This window comes from Poecilia latipinna, unplaced genomic scaffold (assembly GCF_001443285.1).
Source record: "Poecilia latipinna isolate Pla-1442-1.1 unplaced genomic scaffold, P_latipinna-1.0 Scaffold374, whole genome shotgun sequence".
NCBI lineage: Eukaryota > Metazoa > Chordata > Actinopteri > Cyprinodontiformes > Poeciliidae > Poecilia > Poecilia latipinna.
Window position 1 is genome coordinate 304,204 of NW_015112990.1, and position 12,628 is coordinate 316,831.

The 12,628-nt window shown below is 40.5% G+C and overlaps 2 protein-coding genes across 2 annotated transcripts; both read right to left on the reverse strand.

Annotated features, from left to right (window-relative positions):
* Nucleotides 1-583: 583 nt before the first annotated feature.
* LOC106950024 (E3 ubiquitin-protein ligase TRIM39-like) lies at nucleotides 584-2,303 on the reverse strand. Its single transcript, XM_015036640.1, has one exon. It carries the CDS (start codon nucleotides 2,238-2,240, stop codon nucleotides 861-863), a length of 1,380 nt encoding a protein of 459 aa, XP_014892126.1. The 5' UTR covers nucleotides 2,241-2,303; the 3' UTR covers nucleotides 584-860.
* Nucleotides 2,304-3,901: 1,598 nt separating this feature from the next.
* On the reverse strand, nucleotides 3,902-5,591 carry LOC106950023 (zinc-binding protein A33-like). Its single transcript, XM_015036639.1, has one exon. It carries the CDS (start codon nucleotides 5,332-5,334, stop codon nucleotides 3,937-3,939), a length of 1,398 nt encoding a protein of 465 aa, XP_014892125.1. The 5' UTR covers nucleotides 5,335-5,591; the 3' UTR covers nucleotides 3,902-3,936.
* Between the last annotated feature and the right edge of the window lie 7,037 nt (nucleotides 5,592-12,628).

Genomic DNA, 12,628 nt, shown 5'->3' on the forward strand with positions numbered 1-12,628 from the left:
TGATGTGGATGAACTTTAGGACTCGTCACCATGACCTTGTGCTTTCTTGGTGATTTTACCTCCAGTTTTTTGTTCATTTGGCTGAAAACTCAACAGAAATGTGGAAACAGTACTTAGTTCACTTCTCTGAACTCTTTAGTCAATCTAGGACTTCCTGTAGAAACTGACTGGATTATTTCAGTTAAAACTGTTCATAGGTACCAGAGCGCCTGAAAGGCGTGCTGCTTGCAGTCATTGTGAGAAATCCTGAAATGGATTGAGGCTTAAACTCTAAAATATTAAGAAAACTTCAACTTCTGATCAAGTTGAAGCATTTTCTGACGTTCCGGCTGCAGATCTTTCATCACTAAGTTGATCTTTATTAATTGTTTACCTCCGTTTATGTGCCGCCTGTCAGACAGCTGTCACTTGTTTCAGTGCAAAACAAGGAGACAGCTACGGTAAGCAGTTACTGATTATTCTGGTGTCTAAATGTGTAAAAACTGTTGGTGAAGGAAAGTGTTTTTTTTTCTTGTCATCAAGGTGTTTTTCTAAAGAAAGAAAATAAATCCACTAAATGTATTTGTATTATGTCTGTTTTTTCTGTTATTCTCAGAGCTGGTTTTGTTTATAGATGAAGCAACATGAGTATAAATAAGTTCCACATTTATTGGGGCAGGAGAAGCTAATATTTCATACTTTTTCTTTTTTTTTTTAACCTCAACCCTTTAGCCAAGTTGGCCCATGTGACAAAAAGTTTGGACACCCCTCTTTGACCCACACAGCCCAGGCCTTACTGGTTCGGCCCAGGCCTTACTGGTTCGGCCCAGGCCTTACTGGTTCGGCCCAGGCCTTACTGGTTCCCAGTAGACACCAGTCCGTTACCAGTTGATTACAGGTAAAATCCTGATAGGTAATTTATTGTTTGTCCCAATGAAAGGAAACATCTTCTCGGTGAACCTGTGGATGAAGGTGTGGATGTGTCTGTCTGAGTCTAAATCAAAGAAGGACAGCGTCCCTCCATCCCAGTCCAGCTGAACTTTGACCCTCCGCAGCTTCTTCACCGGGAGACGTTTGCTTGGTACTAGATGGGAAACGGCCGTCACGTCTCCGTTGAACAGACAAATCCCCCAGAATCCATCCCGGATTTGGCCCTTCCTCCGGACCAACTCGCTGACCACGCCCACACCCCAGTTCTGGTCCCGCCGGACCTCCACGTCCCAGCCGTGAGTCCCGGAGGTGAACCCCTCGGCGCCCAGGACGCAGTGGTGCTGGTCGAACCTCTCCGGGTTCTCGGGGAGGTTCTGCCTCGGCCCGAACGTGACGCTGGTCAGATCCGCGGAAAGAACCAGCTCTGGGTGAGCCGTGTTCGGGTCCAGGAGGACGGGCGCGTAGGAGGCCGTCTTCTTCAGCTGGGTCCAGATGTTGTAGGCCAGGTTGCCCAGGTGTTTGGCCTCGTCTATCAGCGCTCCGCGGGGAGTCTGCGGGTCGTCCAGCAGGGGGCAGTATTTAACCCTGGCTGCTGCGGCCTTGTAGTTCTGCAGGAATCTCAGGTCTGCAGCCCTCAGCTCCTCCTCTGCGGTTCTGATTGTGTCTGACAGAACTCGTATCGCTCTGTTCAGAACCTCAATCCGATCCTTCATGTCTCTACACTTCCGTTTCTGTTCGTCGCGCATCGCGGCGACCCTGGCCTCCTCTTCCTCCTCCAGCAGCCGGTGCAGCTGGTTGAAGTGATTCCTGATGAGCCTCTCCGTGTGTTTGGACTGGGTCTTAATGTGCTCTGCTGTTCCATCACAGCTTCCCTTGGCTTGCTTCAGGAGCGCCAGCTTCTTCTTCAGAGGTTTCAGGATCCTGGCGAGGTCCTCCCGGCTGTCCTGCGCCGCCTCACCGATGGGTCTAATCCTGTGGTCGCTGTGATCCTTCGCGTCCCTGCAGACGAGACAAACCGGCCGCTGATGGTCCAGGCAGAACAGCTTCAGCGTCTCTGCGTGAAGACTGCAGAGCTCCTCTGGCTCTTTCGGAGGGTTCTTCCTCCGCTCCAGGGTGAAGGTTTCACACAGGTTCTTCAAGGCCAGGTTGCAGGGCGGAGACCGGAACGAGGAGACCTCCTTACAGAGCGGGCAGGTGTCTTTCCGCCTCTCGGTCCACCATCTCTGCAGACAGGCTCTGCAGAAGCTGTGGCTGCAGGACAACACGACGGGGTCGCTGAAGATGTCGAAGCAGATTGGACAGGAGAGGTCTTTCTCTGACGGACAGGACATCGTAGCTCCAGCTTCTCTTTAAATCTGAAACACTCCACCGTGCCTGTCATGGCGCAGCTCCGGTTGTTCCTGTTCAAGCATAAATGAGGAACATCGAAACTGAGAGGGAAGTGGAAACATGAAATATCGCAGCATTTTAGTTCAGAGGAAATGCAGAGATTCAGGCAGAAAAACTTCCCAGTTCACAGGGAAGCTCTGTTTGATAAACACAAACATCACCATGGAAATGCGCTGAAGTGGCTTTTTCTGGTAAACACCTCCTGTAAGAAACATCTGGAATCAGACATTTTCTCCCTTTAAGCCCTATAAACTCCTCGTCTGACTGCTGAGATTGAAATGGGTTTGATTATCACAAAACCTGGACCAAAGTCAGTCAGTCAGTCAGTCAGTCAGTCAGTCAGTCAATCAATCAAGTTTATTCCTATAGCACACATGTGTCAAACTCAAGGCCTGCGGGCCACATGTGGCCTGCCATGTCATTTTATGTGGCCCCCCCAGCATTTTATAGGCCCATGATTGATTTAAAATAGGTTTTGAGCACGAATTTACTACAAACTACATTTCCCACAATGCATTCCGATTGTTACCAGCCAACATTACGGCTTCAGCACAAGGCATTGTGGGATGCCCCCTCCCAGACCTGGACTCCATTTACACAGACCGGGTCAAGAAGAGAGCTGGATCCATAGCGATGGATTCCAGCCACCCGGGTCACAGATTGTTTGTGCCGCTGCCATCAGGCAAGAGGTACAGGAATATACGGACTACAACAAATAGACTGAGAAACAGTTTCTTCCCCACAGCCGTCAGAGCCATTACTCCCTGCCGTCCCCCCCTCCCACACATATCATAACCTCGCAGTCACACATACATATTCCTCCCCCCCCTTTCCCCCCCCCACAACCACATTGTTCTGCACTTTGCACTGTCACATTATCTGTACTTTGCCATAACTGGACCTGCTGCTACTTCTTTGGCATGGCTGAGTGCCTTTAGTTAATTTAGTTGTATATATTGTTATTATTATTATTGTGTGTTTGCTTATTTATACTGTATATATTTGACACATGTGGCCCCCCAGCATTTTATAGGCTCATATCCTCATATCCATCAGCCGCAGTCAGATTCTAATGGGCTTTACAATGACATTTATAAAACACAAAACCAGAGAAGCACCACTGAAAAATAAAGAGATGAGACAGCTGACAGGAGTTTAACTTTATTTAGTTAAAATGTGTTTAATGTCACACAGAGAAAATACAGAATACCTTCACCTTCCAAAAGCTTGATCCCAAAATCTACCTAAACTTTAAAATGTGTATTTATTAAGGATTTATTTGCATTTCAGCATCTTTTACTGTTTAATTTAATAAATGTACATAATAAAACTGATCCTGTTTTTATTTATATATGTGTGTGTATATATACTGCTCAAAAAAATAAAGGGAACATTTCACTTTAATTTTGTGTGTGGCTCCAAATCCAGGCCTCCATTGGTTAATAAATTTGATTTCCATTGATGATTTTTGTGTGATTTTGTTGTCAGCACATTCAACTTTGTACAGAACAAAGTATTCAATGAGAATATTTCATTCATTCAGATCTAGGATGTGTTATTTGAGTGTTCCCTTTATTTTTTTGATCAGTGTATATATATAAAACATGCACCCTGCTTTCTCTGCCTGATTGTATCAGCTTAAAGTGGTTCATCAGGGCATCTTGCTGCAGGCAGTATCTTCAGTGGAGCTGCATTCTTGGTGCAAACGTAGGCAAACAGCTTCTCCGTGAAATTGTGTGTGAAGGTGTGAAGATGGTTGTTGGCATCGAGGTCAAAAAAAGAAACTTTCCCTTCCTCCCAGTCCAGTTGAACCCGGATCCTGTGGAGCTTCGTCACTGGCAGAGCTGTGCTGGGAACCGTGCAGGAGGTCGCTGCGTAGCTGCCATTGTTAAGACAGATCCCCCAGAACCCAGCCTGAATCTGTCCCTTTCTGGAGACGGACTCTGACAGGACTCCCACACCCCAGAACTCCTCGGTTTGGACCTCCACATCCCAGCTGTGCATCCCAGAGCTGAAGCCCTGGTGGCTGATGACGCAGTGGCGCTGCTCAAACCTCTCTGGGTTACCAGGAAGCTCCCGTCTTGGCCCAAACGTCACCGCTGTCAGATCCGCAGACACGCTCAGGTGCGGTTCGGCCGTGTTTGGGTCCAGAACCACCGGAAAGAAGGAGACCATGCGCTTCATCTTGGTCCAGATGTTGTAGCTCAGGTTGCCCAGATGTTTGGCCTCATCCAGCAGCGCTCCTGGGAGAGGCTGCGGCTCGTCCAGCAGGGGGCGCTGTTGGACTCTTCCCTTTGCGGCCTTGTAGTTCTGCAGCAGCAACACATCCTCAGAACATCTGAACTCTTCTTCTGCTGTTGTGACGGTTTCTGAAAGATCCTCCATGTTCTTCCTCAGAGCCTCCATGTTCTCCTTCATCACCTGCCTCTTCTGCTCCTCTTCCTCCCTCACAGCTCGGATCCTCTCCTCCTCTTCCTCCTGCAGGAACTGGTGAAGCTTGTTAATCTGCTCTTTAATCTGCCTCTCTATTCTGTCAGCCTGGGTCTTAATGTGTTCTGCAGTTTCACCACATTTTCCCTGAACCTGTCTAAACCGGGTCAGTTTTTCCTTCAGGGGCTCCAGCTGGTTCTGCAGCTCGTCTCGGCGGTCCTGGACGGCTTCCTGGACCGGTCTGAAGCTGTGGCCGCTGTGTGCCTTCGAGTCTCTGCAGATGAGACAAACCGGCTCCTCATGGTCCAGACAGAACAGCTTGAGCTGCTCAGAGTGCAGACTGCAGAGGGCCTCCGACCCGGCCGGACCTCTCTGACCTCTGCCCAGGAAGAAGGCGAAGCACAGGTTCTTCATCACCAGGTTGGCTGGCGGGTCCCTCAGCAGCGACGCCTCCTTGCAGAGCGGACACAGCCGGGTTCTCTTCTGGGCCCAGTCCGCCTGCAGGCAGCCGCTGCAGAAGCTGTGGCTGCACTCCAGCTTCACCGGATCGCTGAAGATGTCGCAGCACAGAGTGCAGGTCAGATCCTTCTCTGACTGCAGCAGCATCTTCAGCTTCCAGCAGACAGAACAATGCTGCTGGTCTTCTCTGAAAGATCCCAGTGCTCCCAGTGCTCTCTCCTGTGTCAGCCGTACAGTCAAAGCTTCAAATGATGAGGAGGAGCATACACACCTGAAGAAAAGGCTGAGGCACCAGATAACAACATTTCCAATGCAAACTCAACATCCACACAGATAAAAACTCCTCTGACCTTATATGAAGGAGCTGAACGCTCTCCCTGTTTCAGATGGAAATGTCCGTCCAGGGAAGTCCAAACTTTTTCACATCACAGACCAAAAAATATTTCAGTTTTAAAACCTAAAATCACTAAAAAGGTTGCAGTTTTAAACTAAGCCTGAACTATTTTAATTAAACAATTAAAATAATGTGCAAATGGTTTTTGCACATTGTCTTTGTTAAATAATTTTTGTATTTTATTCTCTTTTTTGTTTTTAATGTTTGTACAGCTCTGTGGTCCTCTGTGTGTTTTTAGAGAGCTTTATGAATATAATTATATCAGATTGGATTAAATGAAATGCACATAGGGTGGTTAAATATTCCATCTGTTCTCAGCAATAAAAGTAGGATATGGCCTCTACTGCTTGATGTTTTTAATCACTTTTTATACAGTAATTAAAAGCAGATTTTAGGTGCACCAAAGTTTGGCCCAATTTATTATGAAAATAGAATGAAGCCACCAAGTTTGGAAAAATAGATCACTTGTTTTCTAACATTTTTGTAAGTAGATTTTAATGTAAAAGTTATTTGGATGTGTCTGCATGCAAATACCCAGGACCTTCTACATGGCAACAAAGCCACCAACTTGCAGTTTTTCTTCTTTCCAGCCTGTTTAACTTTCAAGCTCCTCAGTCCTGCAGCGTTTATCTGATAAAGCTTCATCATAAAGAGTTTTAGTGTTCAGCTGTTGAGTCATAGGTCCTCCTGCAGGTTTACAGAGCTGATTTTAATCCTAAATGTTGAATTACCTCTATGTTCAGCTTGGTTTATCTGTCTGTCTTCCTGTTTCTTCTGTTTTGCATTTAACTGCATGAAGCTTATCTGCTCCTGATGTTTCTCTGCCTTGACTCCTTCTGGCTTTTCACTTCTAGTTACCTCCACTGAACCTTTTTTACTTTAAGAAATAAAAATATAGACGGATAATGACTTTATTCAGGATTAAACAAAAATCATGGCACTAATCTGTGACACAAAACAGGACAGAAAGTGGAAAACTTTCAGATTTACTGTCTTACTGTTATTTTTCATCAGTATTTGGGACAGATCCTTGTAACTTGGTTGAACCTTCAGCATATTAAATAATGTTATTAAAAGTAATATTAATAGTTATTATTATGTATTAGTACATATTATAAAAAATTTACTCTATGTGCATTTTAAATGCACAGTTCAATGACAATAAAGCCTGTCTATGTCTATATTCTACCCGTACACAGATTTTCTATGTTCAACCAGCAATGCTATCAACGGTATCAGGTGTAAGGTGGCAGTGGTTCATCATTATGATTACATCTAATAGAATTTATTTGCACCCTGGTCTAATTTCCACAAGTCCATCAAAGTAGCTTCACTAGATGCTACTTGGTTTTGTAAACCCAAAACTCTAAAAGAAAAACCTTCAAGAACAATCCATCATCAAGCTACTCTTAAACTAAACATTTACTGTAGTGTCAATAAATAAAAGGCAAATGTGGCAACTTATAAATACACAATGCTTATTTTTAAATTATAAATTATAAGTGTAGGAAATTGTAACAGTATGCCTATAAAAATGTTTTAACCACTCAGTCATAATTTATGTTCTATGAATGTTTTATAGCAATAAACCCTTTATGAATTTGTTTTTATAAACATCCGAGTCAACCTGGTTTAATAAACACAATATTCCCTCAGTGGTGACAGTTGCATATCTGGATCTGCTAGTAAATGGGCGGCTGCTAGCTTGCTTTAGCTTCACATGCTAACCGGAGCTAATCTGGGTCATAAAGTTGTCCTTTCGACGCAAACACGGTGGAGTTTCATAAAATACACTCTGATGGTGCTTCAGCACATGTAACATGCTTTGGGAACAACTAACTCAATATAACCATGATTTGAAACTAAAAAACTAAAAATAATTGTAAAGCGGCTCTCCTCCACCTACAACCGTTGTTTTTGTGGAAGCAGAGCGCGCCTGAAGGACCGAGTACATGTAGTTACAACAAAGCACCACTAGGTGGCTCTAAAGGACCAACAATGACTGCACTTCAGTTTTGGTGAAACTCATCAACCTTTTTCATGGAGCATAAAGTCTGTGGAGCAAAATTAGTTCTGCTTTAATAGGGAAAAATCTTCTGATAATGTTTTCATGTCTTCGATTTGGATGCATTTAATAAAAAAATAAACAATCTGCTTTCAATCACTGGCTGACCAATTAATACACAGTTAATTCATTACAATGCAAAATTAATGTTCTTCATTTATTTCCGCTTTATATGGAAATAAAATAAGTTTCCAGTTTTTATTATGGGTTTTATTGTAGGGTGCTCAGTTCCAGCAGTAACCAGCAGGGGGAGCAGCTGGTAAACTGTAATGTCCCAATCTGCCACAGTTTGACCTGATTTTCTGCCTTCTCATCTCTTCTTTCACCTTCATGTAAAACAAAAATCCGTTTCAGCAAAACAGGAGAAAAAAGCAAAGCTGTGCAAAATGCACAAAAGCATATATAATAATAATAACAGTTTCTTGATTTTTTTTTCCAGGATATTTGATATTTGAAAATCTTCTGTTTTATATTTAAGGAAACATTTAGCATCACTGGGAAAATCAGTAATTATTATGCAGCATGTGTGCAATAACAAAAGTTTAATGAAGCTTTTTTTGGAGTTCATCTTTTTTTACATCAAGACTTCTATACATCTTTAAGCTCATCCATCCATCCATTCCTGCTTATTTTTGAGGGTTTTGTTGTTGTTGTTTTTTTTTACAGAAATAAATGTTTTTCTAATAACAATAAATCCAGAATAGCAGCAGAGACCCACAGCTCGGGTGGGACAAGTAGCCTTTATGGAAAGTGTCTAAAAGTAAGCAAAGAGTAGTCCCATGTAAAGTTTCCTAAACGCCATACAATACAGCCTAGAGAATACTACTATATAATGGCTTAGATTGAAGCATAGCCATGTGTTAAAATGGCCTAGTCAAAGTCAGGATCTAGATCCAACTGAGAATCTGTGGTAAGACAGTATCTATCCAGGCAGACTGAGTTTGAATTGTTTTTTCATAGAAAAATAAGCCAACCTTTCTGGTCTAGCTGTGCAAAACTAGTAGAGAAATTCCTTAAAACACCTGCAGTTATACACAAAAGCATGCCACACTTTTCAGATTCTTGTTTGCAAAATAACTACAACTTTTTACTTCACAATTTTGAACAACTTTGTGTTTGTTTACCATGTAAATCACATTTATTATATCTATAAGTAGATTTTGTTTATTTTGATACAGTTGAAGATTTGTGATCAAGTTTACTCTGTTAAAATTGTATTTTAAAGAATGCAATTGGTTAAAAGAGGTCTCAATGAAAATGACTCTAAAGGTTCTGTATGTTGAAATACACAAAGTTTGTATGTTTTGCTATGCACCATATTCCCTCCACTGCACAGACGCTGAAACTCTGAGATTAACAAAGTTGATCTTTTATCACATAATATCACACAATAAGAAGCTCATTTAGATAATATGATGCCAACCACAATAAAGGGAAAAGTTTTACAGCAGACAAAGGAACCTTGACCCTAATTGCCTTGGGAATCATAAATCAGTGATAAAACTGTGGAAAACTTTTGCTATAAACAAAAATACAAGGTTATTTCTAGAACAATTTTCTCATTGTGGTGACAGTGAGAAAATTCAGGTGCAAGTTAAAGATAAACAGAAGCACATTTAAACCAAGTTAATATATATATATTTAAAATATATACAAGAAGAGGTACATTTGTGCCCTAACTTTAAAAAAAAACAAGAAAGGGAGGAAAACTACTTTATGTATTTTTCTAGAGCCACTGTGAGGCTGCAGTCTGGATGTTACTGGATATTTTCACTTTAACATCATTGCATAAGTCATAAATCCTGTGATTTTATGACAGGATACAACTTCTGTTTGGTCGGATAAGAATGAGTGCCTAATTATCTTGACTCATGTCTACTGTGTGCAAGTGTCATACATAAGTAAACAGACAGCTAATCTATCCAGGTTAAATGTTTTACCAGCCAATAAAAGGGATCTGCTGCTTCTTTCGGTCAATGTTTTCTGCAAGTCACGAAGCTTCTCCAAATGTTGAGAAGCTTGAGGTAAATTATCTTCATCTGGATAAATTTTATATTATTTTGAGGGTTTATAGTGGTGGATTTGAATCTAATAGATGCATTCAGCCTTTTTAATAACTTTTAGGGAGTTATAGAGAAACCATACACTTCTTACCCTAAGATTTATTATCCATTATCCACTTATTAGATTAAAATTAAATTAAATTGATTAAGTAATAACGTCCAATTCGACATTCTTTAAGTGTTGTAATTTGTATACAAGTATACCTACCACTCCTTCAAGAGCAACTGGCATCTACATATTTTATTTTTCTATTTAGTAATCTAAGAGGTTCTTGTTTTGTTAAATTCTTAAGTTTAATAATATGAGAACGCCACATTAATTTGGTTTATTCAGGCTGTAACACAGCTGACATAAAATAATGTTAAATTTAATTAGGTTTTTTTTTTATTCTCCATTTTATTAAAAAATGTAGTCCTTTATGTTATGGAAAGTTATTCGGCTCTCTTAATACACGAGAAAACTCAGGTTTTTAAAAAAATTTGTTGGCCAATCAATTTCAGATTAACTCATTAATCAATATTGCATCTTTAATCTACTTTTTTTTTCTTTTCAGGTCAAGAAATTATTGCATTTATTGCTGACCTTCTAATTCCTCTTTCAGAACAGCATCAAGCAAATGCTAAAGCTCAACAACATCAATCTACAAATGGTCAAAAGTTCTGCTCATTCCCAGTTTGTGTTAAAACCAGTGAAGACATGAGATTATTTTGAACCGGAGAAAGGAGGTTGAACACATTTATCAAATAATAGTCATCCTGTTCCAATCAGAGCCATTAGTTCAGCTCTCTGAGGTTTTCTGTCTGGGGGACTTGAGGAGGATTAGGCTGCTCTTTCCCACCGGGTTTATGTTCCTGTTCTCCTGACTGACAGGCTGGAGCGGGACAAACGTGCTGTCATGGACCAACCGTCGCCCCTTAACTAAAGAAGGAGGCTGCAGGAGCTGCACTGCAAAGCAAACTGGAGCCAAGGTAAAACTGGTGTTCCCTGTTGCTCAGTCAAACAGTGCAGAAGCATGTTCCTGGAAAATGCTTCCAGGGAAAAAACACTAATTGGTATGAAGGGTTTGGTGCAATAAAGGTGCTTCATGTATGAATTATGACATGTCTTTTTTTCCACTACTCTTGAGTTTTGAATATATTTTTGTTTAACTTCTTGTGCAAATATCTTGGTAGACTTAAAAAAAGACAAAATTAACTTACAAGTAACTTTACAGCAACATATATGAGCTTGTTTTTAGTCAATAATTAATTTATTTTGATGAAAAAGTTCTGGTTTCATTGGCAGATAATGTACAAGATTGTTTTAACTGAAATAAGCCAGTTAGGGTTATGGGTTTTTCACCAATATTATTATTTACTTAAAACAAACTAGTTTATATTGCTTAAAAGTTACTTGTAAGTTAGTTTTGTCTTATTTCAAGTGAACCAAGATATTTGAACTAGAAACTGGACCAAAAATACTTGGTAGGATTTTGTATTTTTTGCAGTGTTCAAATGTTTGTTTGTATTGTAAGAGTAGCACAACTTCAACATATTTTTATTCAAGTAAAAGCAAAACGTAGCCGTCCAAGAAATTACTCAAGGAAAAAAGTATTTTGAAAAAAGTCTATTCAAGTACTGATTAACTGATCAAATTATCAATAATTTAATATTTAAAAATTACGTAATCAGAACAAAGAATAAAGTCAGGTGAAAATGTTGGTATTATAAGGACAAAATGACTTGAATGAATGAATGGATGAATGGATGAATGAATGAATTGCTAAATAATTAATAGAAGTAACAAAAATAACAAAGTCAGGCAAAAGAAAATGTTTCTTTGACTAAAAATCTCATGAACTTTAACAGAAACTGCAGCTGTGTCTCTGTGTCTGGTGGATGTTTCGTTAAAACATGTTTGTTTTTCGTTCAATTGGAAGAAAATCCAGAAAATTTCCTCAAGTAAGAGTAGAAATACTTACAATAAAATTATTGAAGTAAATTATGCAGCCTAGCAAAACTATTCTTAAAAGTACAGCTTTTCTAAAACGATACTGAAGTAAATGTAATTGAGTAAATGTAACTAGTTACAACCGAACTCTGATTGTACCTGGAGGGAAAACGGATGAAAACCAACTCTGGCACATGATGTGATGTGCATCGTTGCTTTTGAAATAAATAAATATCGGCTATATTTGTGAATCTAGACACCGCTGTCCAGTTCACTCTGGAGGTTCTGTGAAACGTCTGGGTCTGTGTTGCGATGGGAAACTCTCCATGAAGGGCCCAATCGATCAGCTGACTCCTCCCGAAATGTGGAGCAGCTCTGAGCTTCTGCCACGTGATGCAGCGCTGCACCTTATTTCACTTCACCATGACAGGAACTGGAATGCAGACTGTGAATCAAGAATTTCATATTTTATCTCGGCTCTTTACCAAAAACACATCAGAGAAACTTCTGCGTCACTGCAGACAAGATGCCAACTTGTAGATTATTCTGTTCCAACTTGAAACTGTCATGAGTTGTAAGTTTAAAGCAGGCCTGAAATGGAGATAAGAGCTAAAGAACGAGGATTTCATGATAAGGAAGAGAATGGAGGGTGGACAGGTTGATGGAAGAAACCTGTTTGGTTGTTTGGGTTTCATTTGTTCCTGAGTTTTTAAACATTTTCTTGTTGTTTGATTATCTTCAGATCGTCTTTTGCACTCAAGTAAGAGTAGCACGACTTCAACATATGTTTTACTCAAGTTAAAGTAAAAAGTAGCCGTCTAAGGAAGGGGAAAAGTAAACGAAGAGTAAAACAGTATTTGGTAAAAAAGCTACTGGAGTCCTGAGTAACTGATCAAAACATCCATCAGTTAGTATTTAAAAATTACATCATGAGATGGACTAAAATATGACGTTAAATGGAAATTTTGGTATTTTAAAGGTCAAAATAA